Below are 25,207 nucleotides of genomic sequence, written 5' to 3' on the forward strand. Positions count from 1 at the left end.
AATCAAGAATTCTTGCTTGGAACCTCTTTCCCTAGGGCTAGCATGCCCAAGGAGAAGGCGATGGCACCCCACTCCAGTACTCTTGCCTGGAAAATCCAATGGATGGAGGAGCCTGGTAGGCTGCAGTCCATGGGGTCACTAAGAGTCGGGTTCACTTTCACTTTCATGCATTGGAGAAGGAAATGGCAACCCACTCCAGTGTTCTTGCCTGGAGAATCCCAGGGACGGGGGAGCCTGTGGGCTGCCGTCTATGGGGTCACACAGAGTCGGACACGACTGAAGCGACTTAGCAGCAGCATGCCCAAGGCCCTGTAAATCACAATGAAAACCCTAATAGTAATAACTACCACATTTGGAAAATGTGCATTTTGTGCTAGGAACTGCACTAGGCTCTTTCCATCCATCCATCCATCATCTCCAACCCTATTAAAACCCTGACTGAGGTGTGATCCCTGCTTGCCGAGGTGAGGAAATGGAAGCTCACAGACTGAGTGACTTAACTAAGGCCACCAGCTAGTAATGACACTGACCCCTCACAGAGGCATTGCTGTGGCAGCCTCTCAGGCCATAGCCCAGGAGCTGGACTACCACCCAATCTTACCCCCACCCCCGAGGAAGTAGGAAGAAGGGGCTGCTGCTCAGGCTGGATGTGAAATGGGGGCTGTGACCCAAGAAAAAGGGGCAGGGTTAACTGGTTTCAACAGACACAACAATGGCCAAGGACCGTGGCCTCCTCTCACTTACTACTCAGAGAGCCCAGCCCAGGGAACAACCTCTGACACTGGCTGGTCCAGAGCTTCTGAAATATGTCTGAGCATCAGGTTCACTGGAGAGTATTTAAAAATACAGATCCCTGGATACAGAGATTTGGATTCTACAGATCTTAGGGGAGCCTAGGAATGTGTGTGGAGCCTCTGGTATTTCTGATGCAGAGCCAGGTTTGACAGCCTGGGGCTGGTCCAATCCCTTCATTAAAGTCAAGAAAACGGATCTCAGTTGAGGGAATTCTTACAGGTAAGAAGCAGAACAGTGGAGATTTGGTCCCAGGAAGACACACCCTCAACATTAGATGGGTCTCCTGGGAGGAGAAAGCCAACTTGAAAGTTGACCATATCTCTGGAGCTCGGAACTGACAGAAAAAGTCCCAGGGCAGAAGACAGACTCGATATATAAATATTTGAATTTTCTAGAAAACTCACTTTCCAAAAAGCAAAATCTACACAAGATAAAAAGGACAACATGGTGGAAGTAATACTTGCAGCAAATATGACAAAGAGTTAATATACTTATAATTATTTATCTATGAAAATATTTCAACCTGATCAGGAAATAATCAAGGCTAAATAAGCAACTGGCTAAATAGAAATAAGCAATGAGCTTAAATGTGCACAGAACACACTATTTAGTAAACAAATATTAAATGGAGGGGCTTCTCTGGTGGTCCAGTGACTAAGACTCTGCACTGCAGATGCAGGGGCCTCAAGTCTGATCCCTGGTCACATGCCACAGCTAAGACCTAGTATAGCCAAAACATTTGTTTACAAACAAATACTCAATGGAGAACATTTGATCTGGCCAGAAAACTTTAAAATGTAAATTGAAACAAGGTACCATTATGACACATTAGACTATTTTTTAAGCTATATTTGTATATATGTACATACATATGTAAATAGAATAGGATTTGGAAAGAGTTGTTTTCTGATTGCCTCTTAATATCTATTTTTACCGCCCACCCCCCCTTTTTTTTTTTTAATTAACCAAGCCCTTCTATTATGGGGAATGGTGAGGAAGCAGCAACATGCTTACTACCTGGAATGCAGACATGATGGCTGGAGCTCCAGGGACCACATTAGACCATGTGGAGACCTTAGGGATGGATGCTATGAAACAAGGATACAGTGTATAGAGTTAGAAGCCTGGATTCTTCGTGAACAACAACCTTGGGTCTACTAGGCTAGCCCTGAAATGTTTTGTCCAGACGTCTTCTCTATGGAAGAAGAAGACAAGCTTAAGCTTATGTTATTTTCTGCTATGTGCAGTTGAACCTAAACTTATCTGATACATGTATCAACCTCTGTAGAAGTAGAAAGGTGACTATACTATGGTAATGTTTACATTTATTATTATTACCATTTTACATTTAGAATATATTCATGTATTATGTATGTAAATATCTGTTTTGGAGCCTCAGTGAACTCAGCTTGCCTATCACCTCCTAGTGATGTGACCTGGGGCAGTCAATTTGTTTGAGCCTGTCTGCTCATCTGTAAAGTGGGCATGATAATAACAACACTTATCTCACTGGGTTGTTGTGGTACTTAAATGAATTAATGCAGATAAAATTCTTGCACCATGCCTGGCTTACAGCTATTACTGTACTACATTATGCTATCACATTACGGCAGATCCAACCAGAAAAACCTAGGACATATTGTTGAGTAAAAGAAACAGGTTGCAAAGCTGGCACATGAGTATGATCCCTTTTGTGAAAAATTATTTTTATTTCTACATAGATATGTATATCAAGAGATGTCTCGTGGGATGGTTGGCCAAATGTTGTAGTGGTAATTCCTAGATAGTAGAAGTTTTGCTTTCTTCTATATGGTTGAAAAAATCGTTATTATTTTTTGAGCAGGAAAATTTCTAAAAAAAGAAAAGTCCCTTGGAAAACAATATAACAACTCATACCAAGAATCATTAAAGCATCCATACCCTTTGACCCAATCACTCTTGGGAATCGATCTGAGGAAATAATTCAAGTGCAGGAAGAAGCTATATCCATAAAACCATGTACTACAATATGATTTGTAGTAGAGAAAAATGGGGAACCATTTAAATGACATATTAGGGTAATACTTACTACAATTATCTACTTACTGGAACACTGTGCAACAATTAAAATGAGTAAGATGATGACCATGTAACCATATGGGAAAATGCTTATGACAGACTGAGAAGGAAAAGGAGCAGAATGCAAAATTAGGTCTGTGTCAGGAGCATAACTAGGCGAGAGTCTTGGATGCATTTGCATGAGGACTGGGAGAGAACACAGACACAGCTGAGTTTGCTGGGACCACTGACTGTGGACATTTTTTTTCACTTAAAATTCTGACTGTTTCTATAATGTTCTTTGTATAATTTTTAAAATTGGCTTTGGGACTTCCCTGGCAGTCCAATGGTTAAGACCTTGCGCTTCCAATACAGGGGTGCAGGTTCGATCCCTAGTCAGGGAACTAAGAGGCCACATGCCACGGGCCAAGAAAACAAAACAAAAATTGAAAAAGTGGCTTCAAAAATCCCCTCAGGGAAAATAAAGGAAAGCAGGAAGGAGAGGACGGAGAAGATGATTCTCCCAGAAGTGGGGTCTGGATGAGGAGTTCAGAGGCAATCTGAACACACGGGCACAGTTTCAGCTGGGTCTTCCACCAGGGGGGAAGTGATCAGGTGGAACAAAACAGTTGCCCGAGTTAGGGAGACAGTACCTTAGCTGATACTAACGTCAGAATTAATAGTGCTCTCCAGACTGAAATCCTCTGGAAAAACTGACCATGCTTGCCATTGATGACCAGTGAGCTGGCAAGGGCGTGAACTGCCAGGCCTCCTGGAATGCGGTTTGGCACTGTGTATCCAAATGAAGGATGCGAATCTCCTTGGAATCAGCAACCCCACTCCTTGGGATTTAGCCTACATGTAAGGAAATGATTGAGCCAGTGCATAAAGATATTTACACAAGACATTCATTATAAATGAATTCATTATAAAGTTTATAAAAGTAAAAAAGTAAACCTTCTGCTTCACCAAAAAGAAACTGGAAAGCTAACTTTGGGGATGACCATGCCGCGGTGCACTAAGAAGCTACACTAAAAATTGGGGTGTAGATATGAATTTGACAAAATGCCCACCACATCTGAGGGAGAATAAGAAGGCAACGAAAGCAAGATGCATGTTATCCCCTTTTCGTAAGACTTTATCTAAAGATGTTCATTCGCATATAAGAATCTCTGCTAAGATACACACCAAGAACTAAAAGTAGCTGACCTCTGAATGGCGGGATTACAAAGGGGGTCAAGCAGTACAGCCAACTGTAATCAGCAACCCCAAGTCTCCTGGTTTAAACAGTGAGTGTTACCACCCCCTCTTGCTCCTATTTGCTGTGGTTGGCCACTCCTCTGCCCAACATCTTCTCCACTCTAGGACCCAGGTGAATGCAAGGGCCTCTATTTTAACACTGCAGGTCTCTGTGGTGGAAGTATTAGGGGAAGCACACTGGCCGAAACCGCCCACCCTGGCCAGGCGTCACAGTAACTGTTAGAATGAATTGTTCTATGACAGGAGGTCCTGGTAAGGACCACGGAACTAATAAGCCACCATGAACTGGGAGAGTTCAGGAAAGGTCAAAAAGGGACACCACATGTCCGACCACCTCCCAGAATCCTCCTCACTGGCATCCATCTTGGCTGAACAAGGAGTGCACTCAGGAAGGACTCTGAGTCAGAATGATTGGCTAAAGACAACTTGGACACTAATCCCATCACCATAAACCCCGAGACTGCAAGCCACTGTGGCAGAGTTCTCTGGGTTCCCTGCTGCTCTCCGCCTGGGCACCCTTTCCCAATAAAACCTCTTGCTTTGTCAGCACATGTGTCTCCTCGGACAATTCATTTCTGAGTGTTAGACAAGAGCCCAGTTTCGGGCCCTGGAAGGGGTCCCCCTTCCTGCAACAGGAGGAGATGGTGGACCACCCACTGGCTCTTACAATCTGTGTTGGGCAAGTTTCCTGGCCCTTCCCAGGTTCAACAGAGCAGGAATATATACTCGTAAATATTTTGAACAATAAAACAAGTTACCATGTAAGTTATTTCATCCTTGTCTTAGCACATTCAGGCCGCTAAAACAAAAATACCATAGCCTGGGTAGCTTAAAGAACAAAACGTTTATTTCTCACAGTTCTGAAGGCTGGGAAGTTTAAGATCAAGGTGCCAGGAGATTTGGTGAGGGCTCGATTCCTGGTACATAGCCATCTGTCTTCCCTCCATGTCATCGCATGGTGGAAGAGGCCAGGGAGCTCTCTTTCATAAGCACATTAATCCCTTTCATGAGGGCTCTATCCTCATGACCTAATTACCTCCCAAAGTGCCGTCCCTGAAGACCGTGCCTCCAGGGATGAAGTTTCCACGTATGGATTCGGGAGGAACACGAACATTCAGTTTACAGCAATCCCATTACTTAAAAGTCCTTTCTTTGCAGGATGCAGTTCCTTTCCAGGAAGTGGATGGTCTCTCACAGATGGGACACGTGGGTTCTCCAGCAGGGAAAACACCGAAACTGAGACCAAGCACCAAGGCAGAGACGCCAGCTTTAGGCCTGAAGCAGAGGGGCCAGAGAGAGGTCAGGATTTTGGCTAGTTTAAGAGACAGGTCAGTCAACCTGAGCCATGGTCAGGATAAAATGACAATGTGACAGAAAGTTCTAAATGTGCACAAGTGTTACACCAGGTCTGCTGCCTTGCTGCTTATATGACTTGGGTCGACTTAGATGGCCTCTTCAAATGTCCCCATGTGTAAAATGCAAGTCAAGACAGCTGTCCGGCTTACCTTACTTGGTTGTCAATGAGGGTGGGGGTGGGTCCACTGTCAGCCCTAAAGCTGCCAGCACTCCAGGTGGGGAAGGTTGGTCCTGCAAGCTGTAACCACACTCACACACACACACACACACACACCACATTTCTCTAACTCCTCTCATCACCTCATCATCAGAGTAGTTTGTTCACCCTTCTTATTTGTATCCATATGCCTTTCAACAAGGCTTCCCTGGTGGCTCAGACAGTGAAGCGTCTGCCTGCAATGCGGGAGACCCGGGTTCGATCCCTGGGTCGGGAATATCCCCTGGAGAAGGCAATGGCAATCCAGCAGAAGTCTCCACATGCAGGAGGAGAACCCCTCTGATGAACGACCCTGAGAAGGCCTGGATGCAGAGGCAAGGACCGCACTCCACTTGGCCATGTCTGGAACTAGCCTCATTCCCCTTGTTTCTCCAGATCCCCAGCTCTCAGAATGGAAGGCAGGACAGGATGGGGTTTCTCAGCCTGGCCTGACTACTAGAGCCACGATTGAAAACCAGATTCCTGGCTTCCACCTTCTGGAGACTCTGATTCACATGGAGATGGGGGGGGGGGGCGGGCGCTGAATCACAGAAGGTGACCTGTGCCATCCCCACTGTACTCCCATTCAGCCCCTCTGCACAGGCCTCGTGAGGTGCCCCCGCAGGGAGGACCCAGGCGCCTCAGGCGGCACGAGCCCTGGCAGCGGGGAGAAACCCGAGCGGGCCCGGGCTATCTGATGGCACACCCGCACTGGCCCTGTGCTCGCGTCTTGAATGTCACGATCAGGGGAAGGCTCGAGAAGAGGCTCCCGGGCAGAACGCACAGGTCACCGTGCAAGCTATGCTGGGGTCAGAGGAGGTAGTAGGAAAAAGGCATTTCTCCTTTTCCGCTGTCAGTCCCTCAGAACCAAAGGCACTGCAGGCTTCCCCAGCTCCTCTGTACACATTCACTGATAGCCCTGGAGTTTCTCTCTTTATGTCTGTCAACATGGTGGTTAGTGGCTTGAGGGCTGGGTTAGGTCTTACTCCTCTCTGCTCAGTGCTGGCACACAGTTAGTGCTTGCTGAATATTTCATGAATAAAGGAGAGGTGGTAACACTTACCATGCTACCACAGGTAAAAAAAAAAACTGATACTCGCACCCACTAGGCACACGGGAAATGCATGTGCTCACCTCTGAGGGGTGGGGAAACCACCCAGCTAGAGGCTGAGCTTTGCATGCCCTGATTTGCGAGGGTACTAAATTACCTTTGGCAACAGGGAACCCTTTGACATGATAAATTATTTGCCTCTTCACAGGAAATACCTTCCTCTCCACTAGCCTCCCCACACTGCATAGAATTATTAGGTTAAGAGTATCTGCCCTTAAAAAAAGAAAAGGAAAGCTTTTTTTTTTATGGACACATGCCAGTTATTGAATGTAGATGGAATGATAGAGTCAGAAATTTACATTTTGCAACTTCCAACCTAACCACTGATTCAGGCAAGGATAATTGATAAAAGCTAAGACCACAGCCACATGATGAGGTTCAGGAAGGAATCTCAGCTCTACACTGATCCTCAAGCCCCCAAATCAGGATCCCACACTCCACTGAAGCCCAGACAAAGGAGAGGACCACAGTTAAGACAGGCTCCAGACAGGCTTATTAGGTTATTTAAATAAAATCAGGTGACCATTTCTGCAGGTAAAAGGCCAGGGGAGAAACACCAGGCTCTGATCTTTCCTGAATTCTCCCCTCCCCTTTCCCTCTCAGCTCCCCGCATCTTTACTCTTTCAAGGGAAGGGCTGCAGTGGGAAGGGAGAAGCCTGGGGAGCACTCTGGAAGATCCGAGGCTCCTGACACCCACACATACCCTGGCTGCCCAAAGAGTTGAGGCAAGTCTTGCTCTGATCTTTCCCATTGTTCTCAGAGTCCAGCAGGCTGCAGTGCTGGACACCCATGTCCTGTCCTGTCCTGTTGGGGCAGGAAGCCTGAGAGCTCTATTTCTCAGAATCTTCTGTCACCCAGGATTTGTTTAGAGTCTACTGATGAGAGGCACCCACAGAAACCACTGTCCCTTCTTTGGAGTAATGCTTCTCTGGCAGTGGTGGGTGCACTTGATGCCAGTCCCCAGGCCAGAGAAGTCCTCCCATCCGCCTCACTGTAGCCATTCCCCTGGGGATGCCAGGGCTGGGCAGTGGTCAGAACCAGGACAGCACCTGCCAGCGGTGATGTCCGCAGTCACCCCAGCCCCCAAAGCCTACCTGCAGAGTCCTGGCTGCAGAACATGTGGCTCTCCTCCAGGGGCTATCCTCTGGGCATGGAAGAGGGGGTTCTCTGCTGCCAGGCCTCTTGGAGCCGAGATAGAAGGGACAGCAACAGAGAGTCCAGCACAGCCAGCCCCTCCCAGGAACACCGAAGACCCCTGCAACAAGAGGCCTGGCTGTGACTGCCCCCTCTTACTAGTTTCAATCCTCACCCTCTGCCAATGCCAAGGCCCTGGCACCAGAGGCCCTTCCTTGTCAATCTTTCTCACTTCTCTCTGGTCTGCAGATGTGTAATCAGGGTTCCCTGGGGTACCTAACCACTGTCCCCACAACACACCTGTGATCCAGCAGCAACAGGCCCTGCTCCTGTAGCTCCTTCACCTCCTTGCTGGCTCCAAACAGGTCCCACAGGGTCAGCTGGGGCTCAAACTGCTGCCAGTGCTGGGAAAACAAGAAGGGGCAGGAACCACAAGGTGGGGAGCGGGCAGGGGCTATTCTAGGCCACCTGCCTGGGGGTATAGTGAGGGGTGGCTCCAGTCCAGCACAGAGATCTTAGAAACTGACTATCACGTACACCAGGACCAGGTCAATGGGTCAGCAGGGAGGTGGGCTCCTTCACTCCTATTCCACGTCCAAACCAAATCTGGCTCCCCGCCAGGCCAGGTCTTCCTTTGCTCATTCCCCTCCCCGTTCTGGTCAGAGTATGGCCAACCCTAGTTGGAGCTCTCACTGGAAACGACCCCAATGATGGAAAAAGTTGAAGGCAAAAGATGAAGGGAGTGGCAGAAGATGAGATGGTTAGATAGCATCACCAACTCAATGGACAACATGAATTTGAGCAAACTCCAGGAGATAGTGGAGGACAGAGGAGCCTGGCACGCTACAGTCCTTGGGGTTTGGAAAGAGTCAGACGTGACTTAGCAACTCAACAACAAGTCCAGGTGCTATGGCTCTGATTTCATCTAGAGCAGTTCTGGGCTTCACTGATCTTTATTGCACATACTATCTGAGCTTTTAGCTCTGCTTAAAAAACATTTGAAAATTCTTGTTCTAGCCAATTCCCTTGGATGGCTGAGAAAGTTAATATTCAGAGGTGAAAGGCTGTGCGCCTAAGGGTGTAGTAGACAGGGACTAGAGCCCAGGTCTCTGTAGCCCTGGTCGAGGGTTCTCACCATCGCCTTCCTGCCCAGTGCTCCCACCCATCAGGTCTCAGCTAGACCAAGGCCCTACCTCTAGCTGCCAGTGCCAGAGGAATGGGAGGGGGTGTGTGTGTGTATAGAAGAGAGAGTGAGACAGAGTGATTGTTACCAGGTAAAATAGACCTCCTACCTGGTGAGTGATGCCCACGTCTGTGCGAAGCCCCATGGCCAAAACTTCCTCCAGCCTGAAAGAAAAAGCAATAGGGGGTCTTGGAGAGGAGACTTATACTTCTCCCATTCTTCAGACTCTAGTTGGGATATGTGTACGGGGGATTTATGAGGATCACACAGCATGGGACAGGGTGGCGGAAGGGCAAGGCAGGAAACAAAGATGTGTAGGTGGGTGGTTCTTGGGGTACAGGGGAAGCCTGGGTGAAATGCCCTCAAGCGCTTACAGCTCCAGCTCACTCAGGGGGATGCGCCTCCGGGTGCCGTGACCAAACAGCATCACCTCCTTCATCCAGCTGTCAGGCTCTAAGGTCTGGATCCGAGCCTCTCGGGTGTGGCCCCCGGCGGCCCCCTGGGGTATAAATCGCCCATGGGCCCCTGACAACATAAACAGGTTAACAGCAGCTAACACTGTGTGTTTGCTAGATGTTAAGTCAGTGGTTCTCAAAGCGCGGCCTCTGGACCAACAGCATTTCATATGCTAGAAATGTAAATCCTCAGGCCCTGTCCAATTCCAGAAATTCCAGAATTTGGTTGGGATTCAGTTAGGTTGTAACAAGCGGTCCAAGTAACTCTGATGCATGCTAAAGATCAAGAACCACAGTGCCAGGTACTATCCCACGCGCCTCAAAACGCATACTTAAGAGCTCTACCAAGTAGCTAGTACTTTTTGCCACACATTACATATGAGGAAACAGAGGGCCGGGGAGGTTAAGTGGCGCAAGAGCACACAGCCATGACTCTGCTCTCCTGAGTCATCCCATCTGTGGTTCATGGCACTCACCAGGCCCAACGCCAAGGTACTGACCACACTGCCAGTAAGTCCAATTGTGGGTACTAAGCGCCCCCTGTCGGGAGGGAGGGAACAGTCAATGGAGAAGGAAGTAGGTGGGCCGATCCCTGTTCAGCTAAGAGGCACCTGGTTACAATGTCCCACCATCTCAGGCCTTGGAAGCACCCTTCTCCCCAAAGGGCCACAACTGCACTGTCACGCCTTAGCCCGCCCAGGCCCCACCTTCAGCTTTAGGACTTACATTCCGGGCAAAGTTGGAGACCTCATACTGGCGAAAGCCAGCTTCCCGCAGGACTGCCCGTCCCTCCTGATACATCTCAGCGGCCAGTTCAGGGTCTGGGGCAGGAAGGGCACCCTGCTGCACCTGGGTGAAGAGTGCGGTGCCCCGCTCCAGGGACAGCTGGTAGAGGGACACGTGGTCATCACAGCAGCGCAGCAGTTCCTGCAGCTGCCTGAGCCACGGCCCCACCTGCTGTGCCGGCAGCCCTAGCATCAGGTCCACAGAAACACGCCCTGGGAAGAGGCGCTGGGCCTCCGCCAGGGTCTGCAGAGCGTCCCTGGCCGAGTGTGTCCTCCCCAGCAGCTGGAGCTCAGTGTCATCTAGAGACTGGAGAGAGAGGGTGGAGCATAAGCATGCAGGCCAGCTCAGAGGGAGACAGAAACACCTGGCTGGACTTACTGAAGACACAGATCCAGGGGAAAACGCAGGACATGGCAGGGAGCCGGAAGGTGGATGGTCAAGCCAGTAGCAAGGGTACCATTCACTAAAGGGCTACCATGTGCAAAGCATTCTTAGGCAATATCTAATTTATGCCTGGAACCCTCCAACACTAGCTCCATTTTACAGATGACAAACTGGAGTTCGTTAAGTAGCTGGCTCAAGGTCAAACAATGGTGAAGTCAGACCTGGAAATTAGGATTGTCCAACTCCAAAGCCAACAATCTTTTTTTTGATCTTACTTTTTATTTTGAAATTTTCAAACTTATAGAAAAGTTGCAATTAACATTTTTGCCACTTTTGCTTTGTCTCTCTCTAAATATGTGCCAAGTTGCTTCAGTTGTGTCCAAGTCTTTCCAACACTATGGACCGTAGCCAGTCAGGTTCCTCTGTCCATCGGATTCCCCAGGCAAGAATACTGGAGTGGGCTGCCATACCCTCCTCCAGGGGGTCTTCCTGACCCAAGGATCAAACTCGTGTCTCTTACATCTGCTGCATTGGCAGGCGAGTTCTCTACCACTAGCACCACCTCGGGAGCCCCCTCTCTAAATACACACACATATTATTATTATGTTGAATTTTCTGAGAGTAAGTTATAGACCATGCTGTCTAAAAGAACCATGTGGGATGACGAAAATGTTCTGTAATTGCACTGTCCAATATAATAGATACTAACCACATGTAGTTGTTTACATTTTAGAAGTTAATTAAATTTAAATACTCACATTCTAAGTGTTTCCTAGCATGAGGTCAGTGGCAACTATACTGGTCAGTGAAGATTCAGAACATTTTAGTAGAATATGGTAGCCATTGTTCACAGGCTGGTAGGCACTCGTAATATCGTTATCTAAATGCAAAAAATATTTCTTAAGAATAAGGACATTCCCTTACACAGTCACAATCTAATTACAGAGTTAGGAAATGTAACATGGACACAATCCCCTTATCTAACACACAGTCTTATTCAAAGTTGGCCAACTGTCTCTAAATGTCTGTTGTAGTGATTTCCTCGTCCCACCCCAATTCAGTATTCAATCAGGGGTCACACATTGCATGCAGCTGTCACTGTCTCTTTAGTCTCCTTTAGTTGAGATCCTCATCCTGCCTTTGTCATTTATGATACTGACATTTTTGAACAGTACAGGTCAGTTGTTTTGAAAACTGCCTCTTAGGGAATTCCCTGGCAGTCCAGCGGTTAGGACTCAGCGTTTTCACTGACAGGGGCCCAGGTTCAAAATCCCTGGTCAGAAAACTAAGACTCCACAAACTACACATTGTGGCCAAACCCCACCCCCTCCAAAATCTCTTAATTAGTCCTAGAGATCTCCTGTACATCACTGTGTTTATAGTCAGCAATACTGTACTGTACATTAAAAAGTTAACAGGGTAGATCGATCTCATGTTATCTGTTCTTATCCATACGTGTACAAAGTCTCTTAGGTGTCCTGATGTTTTCTCACAATTAGATTCAAGATATGTAAGTATTTGGAGGCCAGAAGAAATGGTGTGTCCCTTTCAATATGTCCCATAATGAAAAAGCCCTGACCCCAAACTCTTTGGTAAGTGGTACACGTACTTGAAATGGGTGTGTGTGGAGTCGGGGTGGGGATACTGGCTATAGAAATACCAAGGGCCAACCTGAGAGGAACACATGTCTCTCCCCACTTAAAACCCTTCAGTGACTCCCTTGTCACCATGAGGCAAAACTGCAAGTTTCCTAGTCTGGTGCTGAAGACTTCTGGGCCCCAGCTTGCAACTTTGTCCCCAGCCTCTCCAGTCACAAGTAAAGGCTCAAAGGTCCTCCCAAACAGGCAAGCTCTTCCAAATCCTATCTTTCCCCCTCAACACCCTCCTCTGATGGACTCCTCTTCCTTATTCAAACATCACCTTCTTCAGGAAGGTTTCCATGATTTTGTCAGACTGACATGCCCTTCAGGCCATACTCTTGAAAGCCTTTTCTGGAGACCCCATTCACAAGCAGACTTTATCATGCTGCAATGATCTGACCACCTGTCTGCCTCCTTCTGTGTCTCCAGTCAGGTAGTAAATCTTTCAAGCATCTACTATGTGCCAGGAATTGTAGTGGCTGCTTGTAATACCGGGATGAACAAAAAGGCACACATGATCCCTGCCTATTAGGGCTTGTAGTCTAGCATTCAAACAGGCAAGTAGGTGTCACCACACACTTTTCAGTGCCTACAGGGCCCTGGCACAAAGAAGGAGCTCCACAAATATTTGCCCTATGAATGAATGTGACTGGATGAGAGACATCCTGGATGCCCCAGGATAAGGTGGGTGAGATGGGTTACCTGGAGGCCAATGGACAACCTGTTGACTCCTGCTGCCCCAAATGCTGCCAGCCTGGAGCCTGAGGCCGAAGTGGGGTTGGCCTCCAGTGTGACTTCAGAGTCTGCAGGCAGGTGAGTTGCCTGGGCCACTGCCTCCAGGACCGCTGCCACAGTATGGGGGCTGGCCAGACTGGGGGTACCCCCACCAAAGAACACAGACTCCACTCTAGGGAAAGAGAATGGAGATGAAGACGTGGGGGAGCCCTCCAGGATGCCTGCAACCTGTTCCGCTGCCCTACACAATTCCCAAGACCCTGCCCCCAGTACCCACCGTGGCACTCCGCTGAGTCTCAGCAGCGTCTGAGCCTCGGTCACCAGACAGCGCCTCAGAGCAGCCTCGTCCACACCACGGGGGATGTACTTGTTGAAGTTGCAGTAACTACAGCGCTTCTCGCAGTACGGCCACTGGGGGCAGGGGGCATGTGAACCGGATGAGAGGTGACCCTGGGCTGCCCCGGCCATTTCCAGGGTTCAGTCGCACACACCCCCATCCTGATTCCGAGGTCCGTCAACCTCTTAGCCACACAACTCTCCAAGGGGATTAGTAAGCCCACTTCAGTAGGAGAAAACTGAGGTTCGGAAGGGAAATCACTTGCCAAGGTCAACGAGATTGTGCACACCAGAGACTTCAGTTCTCCAGACCAAGACCTTTCCCAGCCAGGGAACAGGTCCCAGACCTCGTCTCGGGCCGGTGAAGGACGGCAGGCGGGCCCGCGGCGTGACAAGCGCCACGGGGGCCCGCGGCCCTGCGCCCGCGCGACCCCGCCTCCCCTCCCCACTCACGTGGACGTAAAGCGCGGCGCGCTGGCTCCCGGGCGCAGGACCCCGGGGTCCTCCCGCGTCCTCCGCGCGGCGGCGCCTCTGAGCCATCTTGGCGGCCTTCACCCAGCCGCGGGCCTGGGACCGCGGGAGGGCCATGGCGCCCGCTTGGCTGAGCGGCCCGTCGCGCGGGTCAGGACGCGAGCCCGAGAGAAGCCCAGGGTAGGGCGTACGGTGCGCGCAGAGCCGGGCGGGGCGGGGGTGGGGGTAGGGGAGCGGCCGCCCCGGCGGAAGGACTGGGGCTGCGTGGCCGCGCCCTTTGACGGAGCACCGCGCTAAGGGCTCGGGGGCGTAGCGCCACCTGCTGGGCACCGACGCCCTCACCGCAGCCGCTCTGCCGTCCTTTCTCGGGCGGCTGGAGGTGTAGTGGGGCAGCTCCGCACTTTTTGGCACCACATCGCGAGCGAGTTCCTGGATCGATCCAGGACCTGTTAGTTCGTTCAGTAGGTTTCTTCACGTTTTATGTGCCTGGCTCAGAGTTTCGGCGCTGAGGACATCCAGATGCATAAGATTAGGGCGAAGTGCAGGTACACGAGACAGAGGAGACGTAAACCAACAAGCGACAACAGGCAACCGATTTAAATCAGCACCTCCTGGACGCCAGGCCAGTGTGCTTCGTGCTGTAAGGTTGGTCTGTTACAAGGGCTGTGGAATCAGTGGAGGAGGAGAGGGCACTTGGACTGAATGCTGCAGGGACAGAAAATCCCTGCTTGGTCAGGAGCGTAGGCTGTCACCAGGGTCGGGCCAACCCCAGGCATCTGCTGTGAGGAGAGTCAGAGATGGTGTATGTGGGACAGATAGGGTTCAGAAGAAGGGCTGGACAATCAGACACCCGAAGAACTGTCCCAGGAAGTGGAAAGACCATGGGCTTTGGAATCAGGCAGCTGGGTTCTAATTCCAGCTGTGTAAATTTGGGCAAGACACTGAACTTACTGAGCTTTCAGTTTCAGCCTTTGTGAAATGGGGCTAATGCCTGCTTGACTGTGTTCTTGGGAAGATTTCAACCGGAAATGTTGGATGTATCTGGATATGGATGTGTCTGTATGTATACAGTGACTGGCACTCTAAACACCCTAAATTTATGTTCATTTTCTAAAAAGTAAAGATGAGGCTGCTGCTGCTGCTGGGGGCAAACAATGGGAGATAAGGCTTGCAAGCAGAAGGAACTTTTCCTTCTGTCTCTGAACTAGAAATCGACGTGCTCAGCTGTTTTTTATTTCTTGGCTCAAGCTACAGCTTGCTTTATCCTGCTTTAACTGCCCATTAAGGAAGCCCTGGTTTCACTGATTAAGAAAAAAGATAAAAATTGGTTTGGTTGGGAGGGATGGGGGGGTAGGGGGATGTAGAATGATAGTTAAAGGGTATAGAGTTTATTTTTAAGAGGGGATGAACATTTTTTATGTTGACTTTGTTGATCAGTGCACATATCTGTGAATATACTAAAAGCCATTGAATGTAACACTTTAAATGGGTGAATTGGGTAGTAGGTGAATTATAACTCAATAAAGCTATTTAAAAAATAGCTGCACTAATCTGGCAACAATGTGAAAAGAAATGTGTGCTGATATCGAATTGTGTTAGATTAGATAACACCCTAATTGTGTTGATATCTCAAAGGGATGAGCGAGGATTAAATGAAGTAGATAATGCACACCAAAATGCTTAGCACCATCGTTGACAAGGAATAGGAGTTTTAAAGTGCTTTGGGTCTCTTCCCTTCTCCATCCTGTAGCAGCTGCAAAGAGAGCACACCAGCAAGAGACCAGCCAAAGTAAACAGAGAAGCTCTTTATGCCAGACCACAGAGCAGACGTGGGGAATGTGGGAGGAGGGCAGGGAGGAAGGATCTTCTCCCTTCATTCACAGGTTTAGATGTTGCTCCATCTGCTCCCGAAGTTTGAATTTCTGGATCTAGAGGGAAGAGAAGGAAGTGAGAATTAGGCAAGCTAGCTAGGGTGTCCAAGCCCTGCTGGTTTGCCTGCGGCTGAAGAGTTTCTCAGGCTAAAGCCAGGAAAGTTCAGGGCAAACCAGGATGAGCTGACAAACTTGTGACCCAACTGCCAGCCTCTCAACAGACTCTGGCTCATCACTCTGGGAGGCTCAGGCAGGGCCACCTGACCTTCTGCACCTGGGCTCCAACTTCCCTGCCCCTCCCTAGTCTCCTTACATACCTTTCCTGAGACGGTGAGGGGGTAGTTTGTGACAAAAACGATGTACCGGGGAATCTTGAAGTGGGAGATCTGCAGGCCGGAGGGGGATAAAGCATGAGGTTGGGCAGGGTCACGGTGGGCAGTGGGCTGACAGGTTGGCAGGTAGAGGTTATTAGAGAACTGAGCAACACGGTGATGCTTGGGGTGAATTGAGGCTCCCACCTTCCCTTTGCAGAAAGCCTTGATCTCCTCTGCCGTGGTCTTCTCCCCTTCCTTGAGCCGAATGCAGGCACAGATTTCCTCCCCCATTCGGTCATCCTTCACTCCCACCACCTTCCAGAGTCAGAGACAGATATCAGACATCCCCATCTGCGTCCCCTGCTCTTGGGCTCTCACCTGGGCTGGGTGCCTCACCTGCACTTCCTGAACCTGTGGGTGTGTGTGAAAGAAGTCCTCGAGCTCGGCAGGGTAGATATTCTCGCCGCCACGGATGATCATATCTTTAGACCGGCCCACAATCTTGCAGAAGCCCTGCTCATCCATCGTGGCAATGTCTCTGCAAGGAAAGCCCAGGAGCGGCCTCTGACATCTGCCTCATCCGGCTGGCTCACTCACTCTCTCCCAAACACTTAGGAAACACCTACTGTATGTCTTACGCGACTCTAGACTCTGGGACATATGGCACGAACAAGACATTACCTGGATCATACGGGAGGAACTATCTCACGTAGAAGGCAGACCAAACCGAGTAAACCCATGCCTATAGCATATGTTCTCTCTCTCTCTCTAAACATATCTATGCATACACCTTTTGGGGCTGGCTTCTTACCATTCAGGTTTCAGCCCAAACATTTCCACCTGAGAGAAGCCTCCTCTGATCACCAAAGAGAAAAGAATCTCCCTTCTCCACCACAGCCACTCTCTCTCCTGTGACCCTGTCTTATTAGTTGTGTTTATGAATGTAGGAAATGACCTTGACTGTATCTGTCTCCCTCCATCAGACATGTGGGAAGTAATAGCAGGATCCTCCCCTTTGCTTTCCCCTGGACCACCAGTGTTTAGAACAGTGCTAGCACACGGCGGGAGCATAATTGGAATTTGTTGAATTAAATGACTGCCTGAATCTAGGCTCAGATTTTGCAGGCACTACCCTAGGAGTTCTCATCTGTACTGTGTTTGGTCCTTCCAGGAGCCCTATTTGGAGAATATGATCATCCTCATTTTATACATTTTTGAAACTAAGTCTCCGAGATGTGAAGGGGCTATCTTGACAACTGGTTCTCCCAGTTCTAGTTCAGTGTTCCCAACTCAGCCTCAGGACCCCCAGCTTCCCCTTGGCAGCCGACCGCTCCACCCTGCCCTGCCTTCTCACCCCGTCCGGTACCACTTGTCCTGTCCAATTGCTTCCTCGGTCTTCCGGGGCTCACCCCAGTAGCCCAGCATGACGCAGTACCCTCGGATGCACAGCTCTCCAGGTGTGTGCAGCTCTGTCAGTGTCCCCGTCTCCATGTTCACAATCTGGGCCTGGGACCAGGCAGCTTCAGGCTGGGGCCTCCCACCCTCTCACTTCAGGATGAGGGGCCTCAGGAATGGGGAGAGCTTTGCCTTCTTTCCCCCTATAATGAAGCCCCCTGGCTCTGCCCATCCCCAAGGAATGGAGACGCAGGCTGAGTAGATCTGTCACCAGTTGGGTACCTGAGCTGGACATGAAAGGACAGCTGAGGCCCAAGTCAGGAGGTGCTGAGGAAACAGAGTGGGTGGGAGCTGCTCAGAGAAGGAGGCCAGAAGGGGGGCCAGGCCAGCTAAAGAATTATAAACTGTGCAGAAGGAAGGGAGTCTCCTCTTACTTCCCACTAAGCAGTAAATAGAGAAGCCAAAGAGGGTGGCAGAGCAGGGCCACGTGAACAGGAGAGGCGGCAGACAGGCAGAATCTGAAAGCCTGGTCGAGAAATGAGCCATAACCGTTGGGCAAGGAAAGCTTAGCCCCTGTGCCTCGTGTCTGCATCTGTGAAATGGGGAGAACCGCACCCGGCCTGTCTGCCTCACAGGCGGGCCTCTCAGTGAGTGACACATGGGAGGGACTGGTGTCACTGCACACTCACTTTAGGGAGGAGAGAGGTTGGCCCCAGGGGAAGCACACTGGCAGTAATCCCAGAGGGGCAAGGTCCAAGGTGGGAGGGGAAACAAGGAACGCTGGCATAAGCACCAGCACTGGAGGCTGGGAATTTGAGAGTGAAAGGTGCTCTGGGTCAGTCTTCAAGATGCAAGGGACTCCCAGAGGGAGAAGCTATTTGGGAAACTGTTTATGCCAAGCACAAAGAGGAAATCTGCTGAAATGAGGGGGGGGGGGCGGGGGAAGGCTATGGGAGAGAAAGAGCTGTGTAGGAAAAATCTCTGTGCTCTGGCTCCTCTATGAGGCTGTTCTGGCTGCCCCAAAACAGACAGTGGGCTTGGCAAAAACACACCTCAGACAGGAAGGGAGGCTGCAGAGAAGTTCAGCTGGCAGCTGGCCACTGTTCCAGCTCTTCCCAGTTCAGGCCTCAGCCCACAGAGAAAGCCCCAGGCCAGGCCCAGGAAGACCTCGTGGCTGGGGGCTCTCAGTGTCTGGAGTGAGCTGTTTGGATCTCTTATTTGAAAGCAATAAATGTCCCAGGGGCCGCACCCAGGTGAGTGGTGGGAGAGGGGGTGTCTGGGGCCCACCTCTGTGTGAGGCATGACTCTGCCCACACTTTTTGCCTTCTGCTCCACAGTGTCCTCGGTGAAGTTCATGAAGGTCACGGGGCTGTTCTCTGTGGTTCCATAAGCCACCTAGAGGAGCCAGAAAGGGTGTTTGGAACAGAGCCTGGGGAGCAGAAGGATGGGGAAGTTACTTTGAGGGAAGGACCTGGGGTGGGGAGTGGGTTGTGGGGGATGGAAGCAGTTGAACAGTGGGAAAAGAGGTATATTTGGCAGAGGTCAGGGGTCAGGAGGCAAAGGCACTGGATATAGAATCAGACTAGCTCAGCTAGCAGGAGGCCCAGATCTGAAATAAAATTGAGACCAGGGAAGCCATTCTCTTCCAGCCAGGCTCTCACTCTTCCTGGTTGCTTGCAGCAACCACATGGTTTAGCCTGTGGCTCCCAGTTACCAACATCTCAGCTTCCCCACCCCATCCTCAGGCTGCCTTAACACCCTCTTCCTGATTTCAGGCTATAGCATCCCCTGCCCCTTCTTTCCAAGCTGAAGAATCCATAAATTTGATGAGAAAGCCAGCCCACCTTGGCCCAAACGGGAGCTACACAGATACCAGCCACCTACCCCTACCCTGCCCCATCCACTCGAAACCCAGGATAAATGCCTGGTCTTGGGGTAGGGTGCCCCCCCCTTCAAATTCTGGAAAGTTTCCTGTAAATTTGTTTTGCTCAAAATAAAAATACAGCCAACGCAAGGGTTTACAAAGCCAGTGGCACACACCCCAGCCCCCCTTCTAGTGGTTGGAACATCCTGAGCAACAGAAAACCAGCAGTCAGCCTTGGAGGAATACCACAAGACAGTGTTCTGGCCCAAGTATGACCCCCATCCAGAGGCAACGGCTGAAAGGGGCTTAGGAGACGGCAGGCTTCCGCACCTGAGCGCTGGATGAAGGGAGGGGCTGGTTAGGTTCCTTCCAGCCAGCAAAGACACCAGACCTCTGTTCGTCCCGCAGCCCTACCCTACCCTCAATTTCCTCTGTGTTAGCGGGCATGAATCACGCATAGCTGGGGTCTGGCAAGACTTGGGGTCTGGTTCCTCCTCTCACCCCCCAACACAGACAAGAACTCCTACCAGTCAGCCCAGGGCTTGCCTTGGGGCCAGAGCTGTGACTCTTCCTGCCCACCCTCCCGTTTCCATCGTGGCTCAAGGAGACACACAGAGACCCAGTTGGCCGGGGTAGGCCTGCCCACAGGACCTGGGGTCGTGAAGCCTGAGCTGTCCGGACCCAGCCCTCTCACCCACCCTTACAGTCCTGGGGCCACTGCCCAGGGGTGGCTTCTGCCAAGTACACCTTGGCGCCACTCTGGCCACCCCCGAGAGAACCACCCCCCACAAAGGGTCCTGACCACCGCAGGGTGGGGTGGGTATGAGGAGATGTGGACATTTTAGGGAGATTAAGGAGGGGGGAAGACAGCGCCACCGTGCCTGTGGTCTTAGGTGTTTGCTGAGGCCTGTGGGTCATCCCCTCGCCCCCAGTTCCCACTTTTCTGGTTGCCTTCAGTCGTGGCAAAGGGATACAGGGGGTGCAGGGGACAGAAAGCCAGCCTGAGGCTGGGAGAGAGAGGCCAGGGCCAGTCGAGGGCGGGGAGGAGCTCCACCTCTTGAGAGCAGCTGGAGCGGGGAGCCCGACGCCAGGGTGGCTCTCACGCTCCGCCGGCGCCGCACAAGAGCCCCATTAAAGCGCCGCCGGCCTGCGACCGCGGCGAGACTCGCGTCCGGCTGTCCGGCCCTGCTTCCTCCCTCGCTGGGTCCCGGGCACGCGGCCGAGGGCGTCTCGGGGGAGGCGTGGAGGTACAGACTTGAGCAAACAAATAAGTTCAGGGGCTGCCCCCCTCCCCGACTCGGGAGTAAACTCCGGGTCCTGGACACACCCATACCCTCCCCCGCCCCGGGCGGAGAGAAGGTCGGGGTGGGGAGGGAGCGGGGTCCGAGGGCAGGGAGACAGGGGCCCGAGCTAGGGGCCGCGTTTAGGGGCCAGTGCGGCCCCCCGCAGAGTCCCCAGGGTGGGAGGGCCCTTCCCCGTCGAGGGCAGGGGCGCAGCTCTGGGCGGGAGGGAGTTAACCCGGTGGCCTCCGGCTCCACGTAGGAGCTGGCTCTGGCTGCCGGCTGCGGTCAGGGCCACCATATAAATAGGGCGGGAGACCGAGCGCCGAGGACTTGCCGCTGCCCCTTGCCTCGGCCCCAGACATCCCGGCCATGGCCCGCCTGGTGCTCCGGCTCAGCCTCAGCCTGGGCCTCCTGGCCAGCCTGCTGCCTGCGCTGGCCGCCTGCCCCCAGAACTGCCACTGCCACAGCGACCTGCAGCACGTCATCTGCGACAAGGTGGGGCTGCAGAAGATCCCCAAGGTGTCGGAGAAGACCAAGCTGCTTAACCTACAGCGCAACAACTTCCCCGTGCTGGCAGCCAACTCATTTCGGGCCATGCCCAACCTCGTGTCGCTGCACCTGCAGCACTGCCAGATCCGCGAGGTGGCCGCTGGCGCCTTCCGAGGCCTCAAGCAGCTCATCTACCTGTACCTGTCCCATAACGACATCCGCGTGCTGCGTGCTGGTGCCTTTGACGACCTGACCGAGCTCACCTACCTCTACCTGGACCACAATAAGGTGACAGAGCTGCCCCGGGGGCTGCTCTCCCCTCTGGTCAACCTTTTCATCCTGCAGCTCAACAACAACAAGATCCGAGAGCTGCGCTCAGGCGCCTTCCAGGGCGCCAAGGACCTGCGCTGGCTCTACCTGTCGGAAAACTCACTCAGTTCCCTGCAGCCCGGTGCTCTGGACGACGTGGAAAACCTCGCCAAGTTCTACCTGGACAGGAACCAGCTGTCCAGCTACCCCTCAGCTGCTCTGAGCAAGCTGAGGGTGGTGGAGGAGCTGAAGCTGTCCCACAATCCCCTGAAAAGCATTCCTGACAATGCTTTCCAGTCCTTCGGCAGATACCTGGAGACGCTCTGGCTGGACAACACCAACCTGGAGAAGGTGAGCTCCTGGTTGTCGGGGCTGTGCCCTGGCTCCTTCTTCACTGACAGGAGGCCCAGGGATCCAGGGCCACAGCTGGGCACCATCCCCTCTCCCCTAAACTTGCCTCTTTCTGTGGCTGTCTCCAAGATGTGGAGCTCTGTCATCTCATCACTGCTGCTGCTGCTAAGTCGCTTCAGTCGCGTCTGACTCTGTGCTACCCCATAGACAGCAGCCCACCAGGCTCCCCTGTCCTTGGGATTCTCCAGGCAAGAATACTGGAGTGGGTTGCCATTTCCTTCTCCAATGCACGCATGCATGCTAAGTCGCTCCAGTCTTCTTGTCACATCCCCACCCCAAATCCTGCCCTGCTGTCCCTGTCCCTAGTCTCAGCCACTGCCCTCCTAGGATTCCTACTTATAAACAGAGCCAGGCTATCCTGGCCCCACCAATGGCCCCCAGGAGGCATATCCAGGGCCCTCAACACCCCCTGCTGTGCGCAGAAGCCACCTCTTCCTGTTGGGCCTTCCACCCCTCCTCTGCTGTTTTTTTCCTGCCTCCAGTAAACCTACCACCCCATAAAGGGAGGTTTGTTTATTGAGAAGCCTTCCAGAGGAGCTGGGCAGATCAGGCCCACAAAGAGACCCTGTTCCTGGTGGGGAGTGTGCATGAGTGCTAAGGTGGAGTGGGGGGCTGGGGAGTGAGCAGGGCGCACATAACTGAGGAAGACCGCCTCCATGCCTCCCAGAGGCCCTGGTGGGTCCCCCACCCCACCCCCAGTCCACACACATACATTCCACTGCATTCTCAGGGCCATTTCAGCTGAGTGGGGACCATGGATGAGGGTCCTGCCCCAGGTTGCAGGCATGGCATCCATGGGTTCCATGAAGGGGAAAAGGCAAGAGCCACTCACTACCATCAACCTTCGGCACAAGGACCCTAGGTGTCTCCTCCCCACAGGAAAGATTGGCCATGCCTCACTGTGCCCCAGACCACTCACTGCCCTTTGCCCACCCTTGTCACCAGACCCATCTCCTGACTTTGTCCTCCTCAGTACTTGGTCTCCTTTGATGCCCAGTGCCTGGCCAGATGCTGCTGCCTTGGGACAGGGTGGAATCCCTTCTTGGGACTAGAAAATTGCTCTGGCGCAGAGGCTTCCCCAGGAGGTTGGGCAGGGCACAGGGTAAGGTGGGAAGACAGTCATCAGAGCAGTCTGATTACCAGGGAGCTTCACACCCTTCCCTGGACCGCAGGCACAGAAATGAGGGCAGAATCGTACCTGGATGGCAACCAGCCTTCGTCTGGGCGGACAGAGCCTGCCCGAGCCTGCCCTTCTTCAGCCCCGAACACTCCCCAGCTGAAGTCGCAGTCCCCTGTGACCCATTATTGCCAGCGTGGCCTTTCAGTGGGAAGTAGAGCGGGGAAGCAGGGGCTCATTTGGGGCAGGCGAGGCCAGGCAGGAACCGTGACGTCTGGGCCAAGATGTGGCCACCAATAGAATGTTTCCTCTGGAGCCAGCCAGCCTGGCCCAAGACTCCACCAAGGTGGCTCCACAAATAGTGCCTGGCAGGCAGTGAGGGAGCAGGGAGGACAAAGCTTGGGGGACATACAGGACCCTGGGGCCTGTGGGGAGCCTGGGCCCACTGCCCATCCCACCAAACACTGACCAGCTTCACTCTGTGCCAGCTTGGGCCGCTGGGGCCAAACTCTGGCTACCTCCCCAGTCCCAGTGTTTGCACAGAGAGCACGGTGCCAGAGGAAGAGGAGCTGGATGTGGCCCTGCAGCTACTGTTGACTCCCTAGTGCCACCCTGAGCAAGGGACTTAACCTTGCCCCGCAATCTACATATTGAAAAGTAAAACTACCTAGCTCCACAGACCGAATGGATTAATCACCTGAGAAAACTGGGTCACGCTGTGAACCTGCTCCAGGTGCCACTGCCTGCATTCAGGGGTGGACCCTGCCCCATGGGAGCATAGAGCTGGGAGAGGCCAGACACTGGGACTGAGCTGCTCACCCACACCCACCCTGCTCCCTAGTTTTCTGACGGTGCCTTCCTGGGTGTGACCACGCTGAAACATGTCCATCTGGAGAACAACCGCCTGCACCAGCTGCCCTCCAACTTCCCCTTTGACAGCCTGGAGACCCTCACCCTCACCAACAACCCCTGGAAGTGTACCTGCCAGCTCCGGGGCCTTCGGAGGTGAGAGGGCCCCAGTAGTACCCCTAGAGGCCATCCTCGTGCGATGGAGTGGAGACATACTGACCCTGCACTAAGACATCCTAGGCATATGTCCTAGATTTGCCCCCTAAGAGGTGTGGGACGCTGGGCATTCCCCCATTTGTAAAATGAAGATGACAGTTCCAGACTACCCTAAAGCAAAGTCACCCTGACCCCGCGGTTCACTGTCCTTACCTCCAATACTCTTAAATCTCTTCCCCAACCCCAGCAACTCTCTGTCTCTCCAGGTGGCTGGAAGCTAAGACCTCTCGCCCTGATGCCACTTGTGCATCGCCCGCCAAGTTCAGGGGCCAGCACATTCGTGACACGGATGCCTTCCGCGGCTGCAAGTTCCCCACTAAGAGGTCCAAGAAAGCCGGCCGCCATTAAACAGGTGGGGTCCAGTGGGCATGGCCCCCATTCTCTCTCTGGAGGCTCTGGAATTGAGGGTGTCCCAAGACACTTCCATTTTTACAGGGAAAGGAGGGGAGGACTGGGGCTCCCTCCTCTAAGGGGGAAAACGATACTTCCTAGGACTCCCACCATTCTCTCCAAACATCGTCTAGACTGTTGCCGTCCTGACACCAGTCCTTGCCTCACCACAGGTCCTGACCCAGCCAGTCCTGGTGACTGGCCTCTGCCTTCTGCCGGAGAAACTACTGATCCTCTCACCTCTGACTCCCATCTTCTCTCAACACCCTCTGCTGATACATAGATCTGTTCACACCTAGACATGTCCTGGCAGGGCACCTGGGCACTCCAGCACAAACCCAGCTCCACTTGAGGCTGAGAGCTCCAGCATGCCTGGCCTCACGGCCACAGCTCCTCTCAGAGAAGCTGTTGCTAAGACCCCCAAGTCCTTTAGGACCAGAACAGGGTGACCATCAGGATGGCCACCCTTCCAGAATCCTCCTCTCGATTTCCCTTTCCCTGTCATTCGGAAACAAACAGCAGATCCTTGCCCTACCCCTTGCTTCTAGGAAGGGTCTGAAGCCCCTACCTTCAACTCCGCCAGCCCCCCCCCGCCAGGACACTGGTGCTTTGCCACACATCCTCCCATGCTGCATTTCTTCCCCAGATTTCTATAAATATAAATTTATGTATGTATAATATTTACTCCCCTGTCACCTGTCTTTGTGACTTGAGAGCTGTTGATGAGGTCAGACTGCAGTTTCTCACATCTGCTTTCTAGAATGAAGGCCAGCTGAAGGGTCTTCCTTGGAGACCCAGGCTGGACTCCTCGACACATCCA

General features: G+C 52.3%; 3 protein-coding genes across 7 annotated transcripts in view; 1 reads left to right on the forward strand and 2 right to left on the reverse strand.

The window, feature by feature from the left end:
- Nucleotides 1-3,676: 3,676 nt before the first annotated feature.
- Nucleotides 3,677-13,996, reverse strand: RSAD1 (radical S-adenosyl methionine domain containing 1). 2 transcript variants are annotated; one of them, XR_011145170.1, is made up of 11 exons: nucleotides 13,862-13,996; nucleotides 13,350-13,483; nucleotides 13,040-13,244; nucleotides 10,254-10,619; nucleotides 10,004-10,067; nucleotides 9,447-9,597; nucleotides 9,182-9,236; nucleotides 8,190-8,293; nucleotides 7,850-8,010; nucleotides 5,129-5,367; nucleotides 3,677-3,687 (listed from the first exon to the last, which is right to left on the reverse strand). XR_011145170.1 is itself a non-coding variant. In XM_068977042.1 (10 exons), exons 1-9 carry the CDS (start codon nucleotides 13,994-13,996, stop codon nucleotides 7,893-7,895), a joined length of 1,332 nt encoding a protein of 443 aa, XP_068833143.1. In that variant the 3' UTR covers nucleotides 4,937-5,367; nucleotides 7,850-7,892. The 2 variants fall into 2 exon arrangements, 1 of the variants encoding a protein (XP_068833143.1); XM_068977042.1 differs by lacking the exon at nucleotides 3,677-3,687 and having other exon boundaries at nucleotides 4,937-5,367.
- Nucleotides 13,997-15,698: 1,702 nt separating this feature from the next.
- The window catches only part of ACSF2 (acyl-CoA synthetase family member 2), a 31,975-nt gene continuing 22,466 nt past the window's right edge, over nucleotides 15,699-25,207 (reverse strand). For all 4 annotated transcript variants that reach the window (XM_068977107.1, XM_068977106.1, XM_068977104.1 and 1 more), the window contains 6 exons: nucleotides 18,747-18,854; nucleotides 17,419-17,570; nucleotides 16,461-16,602; nucleotides 16,269-16,379; nucleotides 16,068-16,136; nucleotides 15,699-15,807 (listed from right to left, as the gene is read on the reverse strand). In XM_068977107.1, coding sequence (XP_068833208.1) covers nucleotides 15,757-15,807; nucleotides 16,068-16,136; nucleotides 16,269-16,379; nucleotides 16,461-16,602; nucleotides 17,419-17,570; nucleotides 18,747-18,854 — 633 coding nt within the window. In that variant the 3' untranslated portion in view covers nucleotides 15,699-15,756. The remainder of the gene's footprint in view (nucleotides 15,808-16,067; nucleotides 16,137-16,268; nucleotides 16,380-16,460; nucleotides 16,603-17,418; nucleotides 17,571-18,746; nucleotides 18,855-25,207) is intronic.
- Nucleotides 20,964-24,997, forward strand: CHAD (chondroadherin). Its single transcript, XM_068978451.1, has 4 exons — nucleotides 20,964-21,755; nucleotides 23,774-23,937; nucleotides 24,204-24,349; nucleotides 24,561-24,997. Exons 1-3 carry the CDS (start codon nucleotides 20,976-20,978, stop codon nucleotides 24,343-24,345), a joined length of 1,086 nt encoding a protein of 361 aa, XP_068834552.1. The 5' UTR covers nucleotides 20,964-20,975; the 3' UTR covers nucleotides 24,346-24,349; nucleotides 24,561-24,997.

This window comes from Capricornis sumatraensis, chromosome 8 (genome assembly GCF_032405125.1).
Source record: "Capricornis sumatraensis isolate serow.1 chromosome 8, serow.2, whole genome shotgun sequence".
NCBI lineage: Eukaryota > Metazoa > Chordata > Mammalia > Artiodactyla > Bovidae > Capricornis > Capricornis sumatraensis.

Excerpts from the sequence above, each read along its gene's own strand:
- CHAD (XM_068978451.1), top strand. The coding sequence starts at position 20,976 with ATGGCCCGCCTGGTGCTCCGGCTCAGCCTCAGCCTGGGCCTCCTGGCC. Across the intron at positions 21,756-23,773 it reads ACAACACCAACCTGGAGAAG|TTTTCTGACGGTGCCTTCCT; the intron begins GTGAGCTCCTGG and ends CCTGCTCCCTAG. Across the intron at positions 23,938-24,203 it reads CAGCTCCGGGGCCTTCGGAG|GTGGCTGGAAGCTAAGACCT; the intron begins GTGAGAGGGCCC and ends CTGTCTCTCCAG.
- RSAD1 (XM_068977042.1), bottom strand. The coding sequence starts at position 13,996 with ATGGCCCTCCCGCGGTCCCAGGCCCGCGGCTGGGTGAAGGCCGCCAAG. Across the intron at positions 13,484-13,861 it reads GCGCCGCGCTTTACGTCCAC|TGGCCGTACTGCGAGAAGCG; the intron begins GTGAGTGGGGAG and ends CCCTGCCCCCAG. Across the intron at positions 13,245-13,349 it reads AGACTCAGCGGAGTGCCACG|AGTGGAGTCTGTGTTCTTTG; the intron begins GTGGGTACTGGG and ends CTCTTTCCCTAG.